Below are 13,429 nucleotides of genomic sequence, written 5' to 3' on the forward strand. Positions count from 1 at the left end.
GGCCTGGTCCTTGCTAGAGAATAATTTGATCATTCATATTTTATTTTATTTGCAGCCACTAAAAAAATTAACCCTTAAAACAGGACAGCTGGCAGTGACATAGATGCTGATGTAACATTGTTCCCAAAACCCTTTTTCCTCATCTCGCGTCTGATTGGAGGACTGACACAAAGCGTTCTGACTGTATGTTCAATACTTGTACAAGTGGAAGCTCTTTTCTCCCAGAATAAAACCATGACTCATCAGTGGAGGCCGTCAGGAGCAGCAGCTTCACTTTTATCCTTTAAGATCCTTTGGGTTTCTAAAGGCTAATCAGAGGCAGAGAGAACAGGAGATGATGGAAAAAGCACCTCCTGCGGTTTGTGAGGTGAGATCTGCTCTCCATCGACAATACTACAAAATCATTACTGCATGTTAGAGAAGATTCAAAAGAACCATCAACAGTTGCAGTTTTTTTACTTCATCTTTGACATGAAGAAAAACCTAAGGCTTTCGACTGCAGCTCTCAGAGGAATTAAAAACTGAAAAAGTTCAATTCATATTTTACTTAATAACTATTCCTTAATTTATCAGGTGACCTACAAATAACTTGAGTGTGTAAACATTTCTAGAGCCTGACAATAGATTTCACACATTATTCTCAATGACGTCGGATTCTCTCTGATATATGAAGCAATAATAAAAAAGTAAAGAACACAAAAAGCCGTCAGTCCATCTCTGCTGACATTCAATCCACAAAACTGAATCCTGCATCTTAAAAACAATCCTATATTCACTCAAGAAATGACTAATGTCTTGGAACTGAGTTTGCTCGGAGCTGCCATTCATCACAGGCACAGACAACTCACCCCGAAACAGCAGTAAACAGCGGAGACGAACATCACCGCCGTGAGGATAATGAGACAAGTGATGAAGAAGCCGATCATCAGACTGGAGCTGCAGACATCACAGAGAGAAGATGTAAATAAACATTTTATTTCTGGCGATTTTTTTTAATCATTTACAGTTTCTGTGAGATACTGCATGTGAGGCGATAATGAGTTTGAAAAACAAAGGAAGTTAACAATGTATTTTTGCATGAATTTGACAGGAGTGGATACAGGAGAGAAGGAGTAGAAACAGATTCAACAATGAGAGGAGATGGCGTAGGAGGGACTCTGAGGAGGAGCGAGAGGTTAAGACAGGAAATGGAGTGGTAAGATGAAGGGATCCGGGGGAAAGGTTAATAAAGAGGCAGACTAAATGAGATCAATACAGAGAGGTGGGCAGGGAGGAAAGTCTGAATAAAGAAGAGATTAAAGAAAGAGGAGGGGATTAGTGCGGCTGTAAGTTTCTGTCCAAAAGCAAATGAGCACGAGCGAAAAAACAACCGACCGGAACCTGAGCATGGCGTTAGGGCTACTATAAACTGTTTCATTATAATTTCCACTCTAACTCATCAGGATTCAATAAACCTTTATTCACATGTTCCTTGTTAACCAATGTGAACGATGCATCAATTATATTTCAGAAATAGAGGGCTATGTCAATGTTTAAGGTTTGGTAATTTAAGACCTGCTTGTTTTAGAAGCAACTATATTTAAACTTAAAATAGCAGCTTGGTGTGTTTGTGCAAACAGGAATACAGAAAATAAAGAACAAGTGGGAAACAAATCATATGTACTATAGAAGGGATCGTACAATACGTTGTAAAGTAAATGACTGCACAATTTGGACGATAGGATAAGATATTTACAATTTGAAGTATGTACAATAAGTCTGGGAAGTGGAAATATGGAGAATGTTTCCTCTCTCATTCCCACTCCTCACCCTGAACGTCTGTTCTGTGTAATTTTGGAGAGTGGGTACAGTCTCCTGTGAGAAGTGGGAAACTGACTGAGAGTCAAAGAACCAGGCCCAGCCAGTTGCAGAGTGGTTCTGAACAGTAGATCAGTTCAAAAAGACTTAGAAGTCATTAAGAACCAGAGTTTATCTCCAATATTCAGCTGGAAACTTTAAAAATAAGAAGAATTCTAAACAGAGTTTGATGGATTCGTTACAGCTGCATCCTCTGGGTCAGGAAGCCGGGGATCTTGGGTAATATCCAGCTTTCAGTCGGGTTTCAGTGCAGTGAGTGGGACGACGCAGTCAGAGCTCCACCCAGCACACTGATAGACATTTCTCTAAATGAAAACCACTGTCTTGCAGCCAAGTCACAGGGATTAACCCTGATGTTGTGCTGTCACTGTATTTTAAAATACTTTTTCTTCAGCAGAGCATTTGAATAATCCACTATAATTACAGCCAGACTCCGTCATCCATCATTTTACATTTGTTTGCAGTTGTTACTCATTATTGTCTGACATGTGTGATAGTGCTCATTACTCAGAGGGGGGAGGAGACACATGGGTGATGTTAGCATCTGTTAGCATCCTGCTGTTGGTGAAACGACAGCAACGACAGATGCGTCTGTGAGGGGCCAAATTACTGTCATCTCGCTTTCTAATCACAACAATTTGAGTGTCTAATGGGGGCACGTGAAGAAGAATGATGCGTCTCCTGATGTTTTCTCTGCCTCAGTGTTTCGTATCAGAGTGTTGACTCACGGAGGCACAATGACGATCTGGATGAAGCAGATGAAGAGAAAGACGAGGGAGGCGCAGGCCACGTAGGCTCCGAACCTGGAGTCCACCTGTTTGGAATACTGCAGCACGGAGGGAGAGGAGAAGAAGGAAACAGCACTTCAGCACGTGATGACAGACTTTTCTTACATTCGGTAAAAAAGATGCACATGCATTCCTCTCCGACAAGGCAACAGTTCCCTTAGAGGTCCAGTGTGTAAGATTAAGGTGAAAGGAATCTACTGGCAGAATCTGAATATGAAATAATCCTAGTGATGTTTTCAAAAGTGTGTTTCATCTAAATCGTACAATTGTTGTTCTATTTACCCTAGAATGGGCCCTTTATATTGAAATACTTTATATTTACATCGGGAGTGGGTCCTCTCTACGGAGGCCGCCATGTTTTTTACAGCAGCCCAGCCTGGACAAACTAAACACCTTTAGATTTTTTATGACAACTGAAGGCTACCACGCTCATGTTTAGAAGGGGATTGCGAGGTGAGGGGTATTCAGCTGCAACACGAAACTTCACCACTAGAGGTCAGTAAACTCGGCACACTGAACCTTTAAATGAAAACGGCTTATAACTAAGGCCACTTTACTGGCTAAAACCCAGTGTATCTGATCTCAATATATGTAAAACATGTTGAGGTGTGCCTACTCAGTGTTGCCTTGTAGTTTCTGTACAGCTCTTTTTTCTAAAAATAATATATAGATATTTTATATTATATAATAATATAAGCTGCAGATACTGGTGTTCAGTATCATCACTGTCTCTTGATACTTTACTTGTTTCCTGGTACCTTTGCACAGAGAAGATTGCTTTTCACGGCCAATTATTTTTAGGCAGTGTGTCTCACAATGTCTGTCTGCCTGCCTGCGTGCGTGCGTGCGTGCATGCGTGTGTTCCCCCTAACCTTCTTCTCCAGGTCGGGCTCTCTGAAGGTGAGCAGGAACTTCTTGACATGTTCGGAGCGCAGGCGGTCGATGCTGCGCGCGTCAATGGCCCGGCCCAGGAACTCGTCCACCTCGTCCTCTGGGTTTAAGTTTTCCTGTGTGTTTCTGAAATTGAAATGCCTGAATAAAACAAGATGAGACTTCGTGACATTTCCACATCAAGAAAAACGGAAAAAGCATTTTCTGAGAGACACTGAACGCCCGAGCAGGTAATTCTCTTTCCACTGGGCAAGGAAAACTTGTAAATCGACCCTAACATCTTTCTGAACTCAGAGGTGCATTAACGTTTAGATAAGTGTTTGCAAATTGAAAAGTATCTGATGATCCGTCTCATCTTGGACTAAACACTAAACTAAGTATCACCTCCATTGATTGAAATTCTGCAGCTGTGTTGAGACCAATTACTGATTCAGGTCAGTGTTTTTTGTTTACACGATCTCAAGGCAAACAATCATTTGAATTTAGACTTAATAATATAAACAATTAAAAGTCTTACTAAACTTTATCACACTTACAAACACTGCTGGACAAGTGGATCTTATTGAGCTACACATTCTCATTTATCATCAGTTATCAGCTATGAAACCTGCCTGTCTGACCTTGGCGGAGGTACTGTATGTGCTCTCCAATTTAGGGAATAAGTGAAGGGTCTTTAACATTATATTTGGACCTTTGCAAAAGTCAAAATTTGAATTATCCATCAAGAACTCAAGTTATTAAGTTTGCTGCCTACATCCTCCTGTGGTGTTTGACCTATTGATGCCATGAGGGGAGTTTGCAGCCAGTTAAACTGAGGGAGTTTAACTTTCTGTTATTATCACAAATGATGAAAACAGGATGAAAACTAAACTAAATCCTAATTGTTTATGCACAGTGCACATCTGACAGAATCCTGGTGTCTTTAACGTCACCATCTGTATTTCTTTGTTTATGCTTGTAAGCAAATGGGTGGGAAGCTAAACGCAGAATGAATAATTCAACAGTGAGACTATATACCAGTCAGAGCCATTGACAGTTTGTTAGTAAAGATCTGTGCCTGGTGCAGGAGGAAGTGTCAGCGAGTGCAGATGGATTTCAGACAGGTAAGAAGACAGTGCAAAGAGCCGGATGAGAGGAAAGACAGAATAACGTTGAAGGAGAGTAAACTACTCACTTGTCCTTTGGGTCTTCAAATCCCTGTGAGACGAGAGGAGAAGAGAAATGAGCAAAAGAAAAACAATCAGCTGGAAAAGGCAAATGCTGGAGTTGTAATGAAGCTAAATCAGGAAAAGTTTCTGTGTCTCCTTCATTCACAATATTCTCCTCTTCTAATCAGCTGACTGTCGGGTGTTCAACCCAATCAGGTTTAGCCGTGATCTTAATCGGCCAATCATGTCATTGCTGTCAAACTTTAAACCTGTTTTCCTCTCTATGGCCATGAGCTGTCGCTTCAGTGATTATCTACGACCCTCCTCCTCCACTTCCAGAGCCCAGGTCGGGTCCAATGTTTTCTACATCCCCTCAACCACCACCAGGGGCAGTCTACTATACTTGGCATGGCCACCCCATCTTTTCAACCTCGATGACATCATTATGGGGTCTAAGATCCGAAAGTGTGACAGAGACAACTGGGAACTTTATTTATTTCTCAACAAGACTGGGCAATTTTTTTTAGCCCTATATGTTCCATCCACAAAAGATGGATAAAGATTTAAAAATTATAACTGATCATTTACTTTAGATCGATTAAGAAATTAAAACAAATAGTGAATCAGCTTTGAACCACCACATCTACCGATTCAGTTTAATGATTCCTGTTCATATCATTTCCAAATGAGCTATTTTAATTTATAATTTTTAGATAATAAATAACAATAACGTGGTAGGTTCAAAACTCTGTGATAGGGACATCGAACCAATAAACCAATAATATATTTGTGGGTTCAAATACAATACATTAAATCAGCTGTTTCAGCCCTCATCCTCCTGATTTTCTTTGCTTGATGTGTAATTGGTTAAAGATGCTGAGACCCTGAAATACCTTCCCAGAAGTTTAGTCTATTTGCATCATGTCACAATTATATATTTTCTTTATGGACTCGACGATGTTACAGCAAACCACTGTCCTGCACACACAGATTATCTGTCTCTCTAGTTCCCTCTTGTGCCGAAAAGTGTTAATGTAAATGCTGAGGAACATCAGGAGCACATCTTGCAGACAAAACACCACATGGAAAGCTAAAGGTAATAACTATGCCCTCCTGCCTGTTCTACTGACTCCTCTAATCACCTCCACAAATGACAGAGGTTGAATAAACAGTAGAAAGGGAAAAACACACGAGTAAAATCCTGGAATTCATCGACGGTTCCACCGCTCAGCCTCATGTCTGTGTCTGAATTTACAAAACAAATAGAGACGTTCCATCCACCACATTCCTGCCTCTCTGCCACGTCTATCAAATCTCTCTCTCTCTCTCTCTCTCTCTCTCTCTCTCTCTCTCGTGCCCTCTGTGCGTCTCCAGCTCCTCACGCTGCACAACTTCCTCTATCTCCAGAGCTGTCGGTTGATTAACGAGCAGAGTAGAGATACAGAGGGAGACAGTGACAAGCCAGAGGATGAACAAAAAAAAAAAAAAACGTTGACAAATGAAGTTCAAGAGAAAAGGGATAATGTCCCTGGAAAGTTTTCGTTAAGTTAAGGTGCAAAGACACTGGTGACACACACGTCTTATTTGAGGAAAACAAAAAGGCACTGGCACAACCTTCAGGACCGGTAATTACACAGCCTGAATCTCGGTAGATAATCCGGTTGTTTAGTCTTTAAGAATAAAGCTTTAACAATTTCAGTAGGTGGCGCTCTTTTCTTGTTTTGTTCAGTCATATCAGCTGCTGCTGCTAATGACACTAAATACCCACTTGTTGTTGCTTGTTGCGATCTTTAATCAGAACTGTTTGTCAAAACACCGATAATCATATAAAAGTAATTGATGTGGAAATCTATGCACAGTGATCTTTTAACTGAGGACGCAGCTCTGATCCTCTCTCTTATAATAGATTCATGGTGAGAAGTGGGTGGAGTGAGGATGTGAAGAAAAAACAATTATCTGTGTGTGTGTGTGTGTGTGTGTGTGTGTGTTTGTGTGTGATTCAGATGTGGGTGCATCCATTCACTGTCTGAGTCACTGTTTGCCAGGTCGTAGCAGCAGGGAGCATCAGCCACGGATCGTAAATAAAAGCGATTCTCCATGTGGTCACATCCCCTGCGCTGTCACCGGCTCATTTCAAGCTCTTCCTATGAATCGAATTGAATCGAGGAGAGGGTGAAGTTTGGAAGACGGGGGTGGTCTCTTGTTTTTGCTTGTGGTACCCGCTGCATGGCCCCCCTGCCTACATGTTGCTGTTGTCTTCCTGAGAGCTCCTGAGAGCCTCTCAATGCGCAGGGCGAGGTGTGAGAGGGGGCGTGCAGCATGGAGGGTCATTGTGCCTGCTTATCACGGCTACACATCAAAGGATTATGGGTTTGTACAATGTGCTGGCTTCAACATCAAATAAGAGCTGAGATGAGATCCCGGCAGAGGTGTCACCTGGCTGTGACACAGACGAGCGCGATAGAAAAGCTGTTGTCAGGAAGCATTTAATATGACAACGTTTCACTCACCATCCTCTTCATCTCCTTGGAGACCTGGTTTCCGCCCAGGTGGTTGTAGAAAGGCCGGTCGGTCCAGTGGCCGCTGTTGTGGGTGACAGAGTTGGTCCTCTGTCGGTTCATTTTGGCGATCATCGCCTTCTCCTCTTTCTGGAGGAGACAGAGACACAGAAATGGACAGTGAGGGCAAATCAAGTTCTGCATTTATTGTTCATTCAACAACCAAAGTGCTGTGCAATAAAAACGTAAAGAGTGGGAAGTACTTTTACTCCAGTACTTTTTCTCAGGAGTAATAACTACAGATTTCCATGAAACCTGGTGGAGGGCAGCAGTATGCGTCAGGGAAGAACTCGTTTCATTTAGCTGTGGATCCGGATCAGGTGACAGATCCACAAATCATTTTGATCACTTTCTATAACATTGCAAGATTGGCCATTTAGATTAGTTAGTTTTGTTCCTGAAGATCCATTTATTATGTCTTTAGAACTGTACAGAGACATATCTCCAAATGAAATTTAGTGCAGCTAAATTGAATGTAAGGAGACTGTTGAGCTTTGGCAGAAGGAAGCGCTCAGTTAAGTGCCACTCTAGCTCAGTACTCATACCTCATTACAAGTATAAATCCTGAATTGGAAATATTACTTGAGGATTTTTACACGTTGACATATCTACTTCTCCTTCATTGAAAAATCTTCAGACCGGATATTGTATATTAAAGAAAACAGTTTTATTATGTTGCACCTTCTTATCAGCCTTTAGAGTTTGAAATGAAAACAGCAAGATAGAATATGATTAAAGTCAATTCAAAAGGTTTAATTGGCTCCAACATTGATGATATCTAATTCATGCTGCAGATTTACTGAAGAAGACGATGTAAAAGATGCTGTCACACAGTTCAGCCAAGAATTAATACACAGCAGACCTTTACCTCAAGTTAATTTAATAAAACTGTCCAACTGTAATACTGCATGATTTGGCCTAAGATTAATAATCAATTTCAGCTATTATTGTTGTGTTAAATTTCTTTTTAATTTCTACAGATCTGATATCTGCACTCTCTCTAGGAGGCTTTTTTCCCCCCTAAAAAAATGGATAAATCAAAAAAATGAAAGTGAAAAGTAACCCAAAAAAATGAAATGGAACATATTTCCTTCTGCCTCACAGCATGAGCAGCATATTGAGAGGAGGATAAGACAGGATGCGCTATCTATAGACTGAGCTTGGCCCCTGTCCTGTCCTCCCACAAAGTGCCATGGACATAGCCTCCATGGCAGAGTTAATAACACTGTGTAATGTTTTTTGAGTGTAATGTACGGTGGCCCTGAGAGCTCAATGAAAAGCAACTTAAGAAAACACATGCAAGTTGACAAAACACAAGCAAAGTAAGAAAACATCTTCATCAATTTCACAACACAACACATTACAGAAACGCGCTGCAAATAGACAAACGCGCTGCAAATAGAGGCGACAACACAACGGAAGTGTTTCCAGAGGACAGCTAAAAGTCATGGACACTGCTGCCACAGGAGACATAAAAACGTCCAATACATCATACAAATTTGGTTCCGCAGAGGGGTCGGCCACCCGCGTCTCTGGAGCCGAACGCGGCTCCTCAGCCCCTCTGCAGTGGCTCCCTGTACAGTGTTGTGCATATGTTTCGCGATCGCTGAACTTAACGAATCAGTTTTCATATTATTAACGTGAACGTAACGATGAACATGAACGTCACGTTCATTTTTTAAATCATCATCGTGTCAGGCCCTCATGAAATACCAGGAGCGGGCGTGTGTGTGTGTGTGTGTGTGTGTGTGTGTGTGTGTGTGTGTGTGTGTGTGTGTGTGTGTGTGTGTGTGTGTGTGTGTGTGTGTGTGTGTGTGTGTGTGTGTGTGTGTGTGTGTGTGTGGCCAGCGCACCGGGGAGGCGACCCCGCCCACTCGCTCGGACAGACCAACAGTGAGCTCTGAGCACTGAAGATGGTCCGATCTAGAGACATGCCGTCTTCTCCTGTTAAACTGAATAAACAGCGCTAACAAGCAAGCCCCTGTTTGTGAGGCCATGTATTGTCCATAGTGAGCAGGGGTTTGAAACCTTTACTATCAGAAGAGACATTTTGCCCCCTCTTCTGAGCGAGTGGGCGGGGTCGGTGCCCCGAGACCGATCAGCCCAATAGGTCAGCTACTGCAGGGGCTGAGGAGCCGCGTTCGGATCCAGAGCCGCGGGTTGCCGACCCCTGTGCGGAACCAAATTTGTATGATGTATTGGACGTTTTAGTGTCTCCTGTAGCGGCAGTGTCCATCCCTTTTAGCTGTCCTCTGGAAACACTTGTCGCCTCTATTTGCAGCGTGTTTGTCTATTTGCAGCGCGTTTGTCTATTTGCAGGGCGTTTCTGTAATGTGTTGTATTGTGTTGTGAAATTGATGAAGATGTTTTCTTACTTTGCTTGTGTTTTTTTCAACTTGCATGTGTTTTGTCAACTTGCATGTGTTTTCTTAAGTTGCTGTTCGTTGAGCTCTCAGGGCCACCGTAGTAATAGCCCAGCTTTAAATCTTAACATTTTCTTAAATTGTCTTACAAATGAAACAAATTCAGACTATCCCTAGGACCTTACCCTTTTCTGACTGCTGCCCACAATGAGGTAGGTGTCGATGTTGTTCTTCTTCAGGTAGGCGTTTCTCTCTCCCCCGTCTCCTGCCTCCACATCATAGTCCCCGTTCAGATAGTTCAGAGTGGCCTTGGTGACATGAATACGCCTGAAATCAGAGACACACACACAGATAAAGGATGGACGTCCAGACACTGTATATTCACATGAATAACGCTAACAGGGACTGTTTGAAAGTTTGTCGGATCCAGATGATAACCCTGGAGACATACCCAGCTTGGCCCCCAGCTTCCATCTGATTGGCTAATGTGACGTCATTGGACCAGACATCAAACTGCCACTTCCTGAGGCCCAGCACTCCGCAGTGCACCCTGCCGCTGTGGATACCCACTCGCATGTTCACATTCACCCCAGTCACCTCCCGTACCAGCCTGCAAGATCACAGAATATTGAATTACCAAGAGTGGAAAACTGTAAAAGGATTGATTCACATGTTGCTTTGCTGATACACGTGTGGCAGAGATCACTGGTTCATTAGTGTTAATAGTGGTCATGTGTTTCTAACTGCAAGTGCTGTTGATAAGGTTCTCATAGGTGGCGCTAATCCTGAGAAGCACAATATCTCGGCCCTCACTTACAGGTTAGATCTTCTTGCCTTTTGCAGCAGCATCAGTGATATTATTCAGATGTTTGAAATGACGAACTCGTTACATTTTCTCATCTATCCAATATAAACAGGACTCAGCTTCTGGATTGATAAATTGCTGTTGAGTTATTCAAAATAATGTTTTATTCTTCATTATAACCCCGTCAACTGCAACTGGAAATCAACCATGAATCCATCCAGTGGGTTCCTCACTAAACACTAGACCGTCCTGCTACTGCTCAGATCCTCGTTTAACCACAGCTGTGACTTACGAGATGGCCTCAATCATGTCCATCCCCATCTCCACGCAGCAGCTGGCGTGGTCGGCCCTCGCCTCCGGGAGCCCCGACACACAGTAGTAACAGTCGCCCAGGATCTTGATCCGCAGACAGTGGTTCTCCTGACAGGACAAAAACAACTTACTGAAACTTGAGGCCACATTTGATTTCTTCCCTTGGATTTACTACAAGATTCAAGATTTTTGTTATCAAATGCACAACAATAACATTTAGCAGTCGCTGGCAATGAAATGCTTGAGTCAGTATAGTATAAAATACAATAAAATAAAATATCAAAAATTTAAAATATCTAAAATATATACATCTAAATATATATATTTACAGATGAAGAGAAAAATAAAGCAATAATAGTGCAATTTGTGCAATAGTGCAAATATGCAATTATGAAAATAAGCAAATATGCCATGATGCTGGTTTGGTGGAGTTATTGCAGTTCGGAGGAGTTTAAAAGTCTTATGGCCTGGGGGATGAAACTGTCTCTGAGCCTGGTGGTGCGGGCCTGGATGCTGCGGTACCGTCGGCCAGACGGCAGCACGAAAAAATGTTTATGGCTGGGACGAAAGGGGTCTTTAATAATCCGTCTGCTCTTCTTCCTGCACCGCTGGGTGTAGAGGTCCTCTATGGATGGTAGCGCCATCCTGGGGATGTGCTGGGCAGACTTCACCACCCGCTGTAAAGCCTTACGGGTTTAGGGTGGTGCAGCTGCTGTACCAGGCGGTGATGCAGCCAGTCAGGATGCTCTCTATTGTGCACCTGTAGAAGTTGTAGAGAATCCTGGAGTCCATGTTGAGCTTCCGCAGCCTGCGGAGGAAGAAGAGCCGCTGTCTGGCCGTCTTCCTGATGGAGTCTGTGTGATGGGTCCAGGTCAGGTCATCACTGATGTGGACCCCAAGGAACCTGAAGCTGCTGACTCGCTCCACCGTGGTCTCGTTGATGAAGAGGGGGGCGTGTTCTTCTCCTTGTCTCTTCCTGTAGTCCACTGATGTAAACTCCCTCGGGATGTAATAAGGTCGGCATCTAATCATGAGCTGCTCCAGGTCCGGAGAACAGCCCGAAGAAATAATCCTCACATCCAAGCACCACAGATTGTTCACCATGAAGCAGAGGCCTCCTCCCTTGCTCTGACCTGAGTTTGTTGTCCGGTCCTGGCGGTGACTGGAGACCCCCTCGTGAAATATGGCGGAGTCCGGGATCGAGGGGTCGAGCCAAGTCTCAGTGAAAAAAACGTTACAAAACATAATGTCCCGTTGAAAAGCCATCCTTTTGGGACTGGACATTTGCCAGAAAAATGCTTGGTAGAGGAGGCCGATTCTCACGTTTCCTCAGCCGGACCAAGACGCCTGCCCGCGACCCTCATTCCCTTAGTCTTCGCTTTTGTGTTCCAGGTACTGCAGGTAAACAGCGCCATGGGTAGTCTCCCTTGTTTGTTGTTGGTGGCGGTGAAAAACAGTTTTTTACCGTCAAACCGATGGACAGAAGTAGTTCTCTATCATATGAGATGATAGGGCTCGCTTTACCGGAGTGCACAATACAAAATAAAGAAAAAAGAGAGAACAGAGCAGAGCTGTGGGAGAGCGCGAGACACGGCAGCCTTCCTCGGCGCCATCGCCATCCCTCTACAGTTGTTTCATTTACACACACTCACTTAAATATTACTGGCTATTGAAGGTAATGCGGTAAGACCTGCAGGAGCTGGGTTTTCATCCATTCACATATCCATTCATTCAGCCCTACTATATGCTGCGCTGTTACTATCACACGCCGCCAGCAGAGCAGTCAGGGGCAGATTGGTGCTTAGTAAGTAAGGACACATGGCCGGGGATCAAACCACCGACCTTTAGGTTAGTGGAGGACTGTGCTTTACCTTCTGAGGCACAGCTGCCCACCTCTACACTGCATTATCGTTCATAGAAACAAAGATGTAAAACCCGGTTAACAGGTACCATGGTGTTCTAACTGGATCACGGTAATGCAATGGTTTCTTCCAATCACTTGCAAAAATAAGTGCAGTGTAAGTGAAGTGCAAAATCTGTGAATTATTACTTCCTCAAGTGACTTATCCTGGCCTTTAACACCGAACCCCCAAGAACAGATGTCAAAATGCTGAAATAAATAGTCAAATGTCTGAAAGTGATGAAATTCCTTCCCTGCCAGTGCACCGAGGAACAACTTGGGTCCTATGCTTCTATATTTACCCTGCAATCATTTAAAACTTATTCTGAAAAACAGGATCATATGATTCGGTGTGTGATCTGGAATCTCTTCCAGCGAATCCAGTCCAGTCGGTGAAATAACAACCGAATTCTTTCTCAAACTCAGATTCATTGTGCACGTCTTATCACAATATTTTCAAGGTCGCAGAAATCACTTCACACGTCTTAAATCTGCCACATGCACACGTTGGGCTGAAGTTCACATGTTCATTACATAAAATTCTACAGAACGCAGGATTTTAACAAGACTCGAGAGAATGGACTGTGTCCGGCCTGGATTAGCCTACTCGTCTGACCTTTAACTCACATTTGAGACAGTAGACAGCCATGGAGCAAACCGCCTGAAGAAACCAGGTCAACACAGCCACCGACCTCTTTTAAATGAAATCTGTAACCACACTTATTGGAGACTTAACTGATTTTACTGCATCTTTATTGACTGCCTGTTTGTTGGCGACACTGCCATACGTTTATTTGTTCTATTTGT

General features: G+C 43.2%; 1 protein-coding gene across 1 annotated transcript in view; it reads right to left on the reverse strand.

Annotated features, from left to right (window-relative positions):
• The window catches only part of adcy5 (adenylate cyclase 5), a 69,166-nt gene that overhangs the window by 7,887 nt on the left and 47,850 nt on the right, over nucleotides 1-13,429 (reverse strand). Inside the window, exons 5-12 of the mRNA XM_062403218.1 lie at nucleotides 10,703-10,830; nucleotides 10,057-10,215; nucleotides 9,791-9,932; nucleotides 7,195-7,332; nucleotides 4,711-4,733; nucleotides 3,518-3,677; nucleotides 2,586-2,683; nucleotides 849-936 (exon numbers count right to left, since the gene is read on the reverse strand). Of these exons, the coding sequence (XP_062259202.1) occupies nucleotides 849-936; nucleotides 2,586-2,683; nucleotides 3,518-3,677; nucleotides 4,711-4,733; nucleotides 7,195-7,332; nucleotides 9,791-9,932; nucleotides 10,057-10,215; nucleotides 10,703-10,830 (936 nt within the window). The remainder of the gene's footprint in view (nucleotides 1-848; nucleotides 937-2,585; nucleotides 2,684-3,517; nucleotides 3,678-4,710; nucleotides 4,734-7,194; nucleotides 7,333-9,790; nucleotides 9,933-10,056; nucleotides 10,216-10,702; nucleotides 10,831-13,429) is intronic.

Source organism: Platichthys flesus, chromosome 13 (assembly GCF_949316205.1).
Source record: "Platichthys flesus chromosome 13, fPlaFle2.1, whole genome shotgun sequence".
In the NCBI taxonomy this organism is placed as follows: Eukaryota; Metazoa; Chordata; class Actinopteri; order Pleuronectiformes; family Pleuronectidae; genus Platichthys; species Platichthys flesus.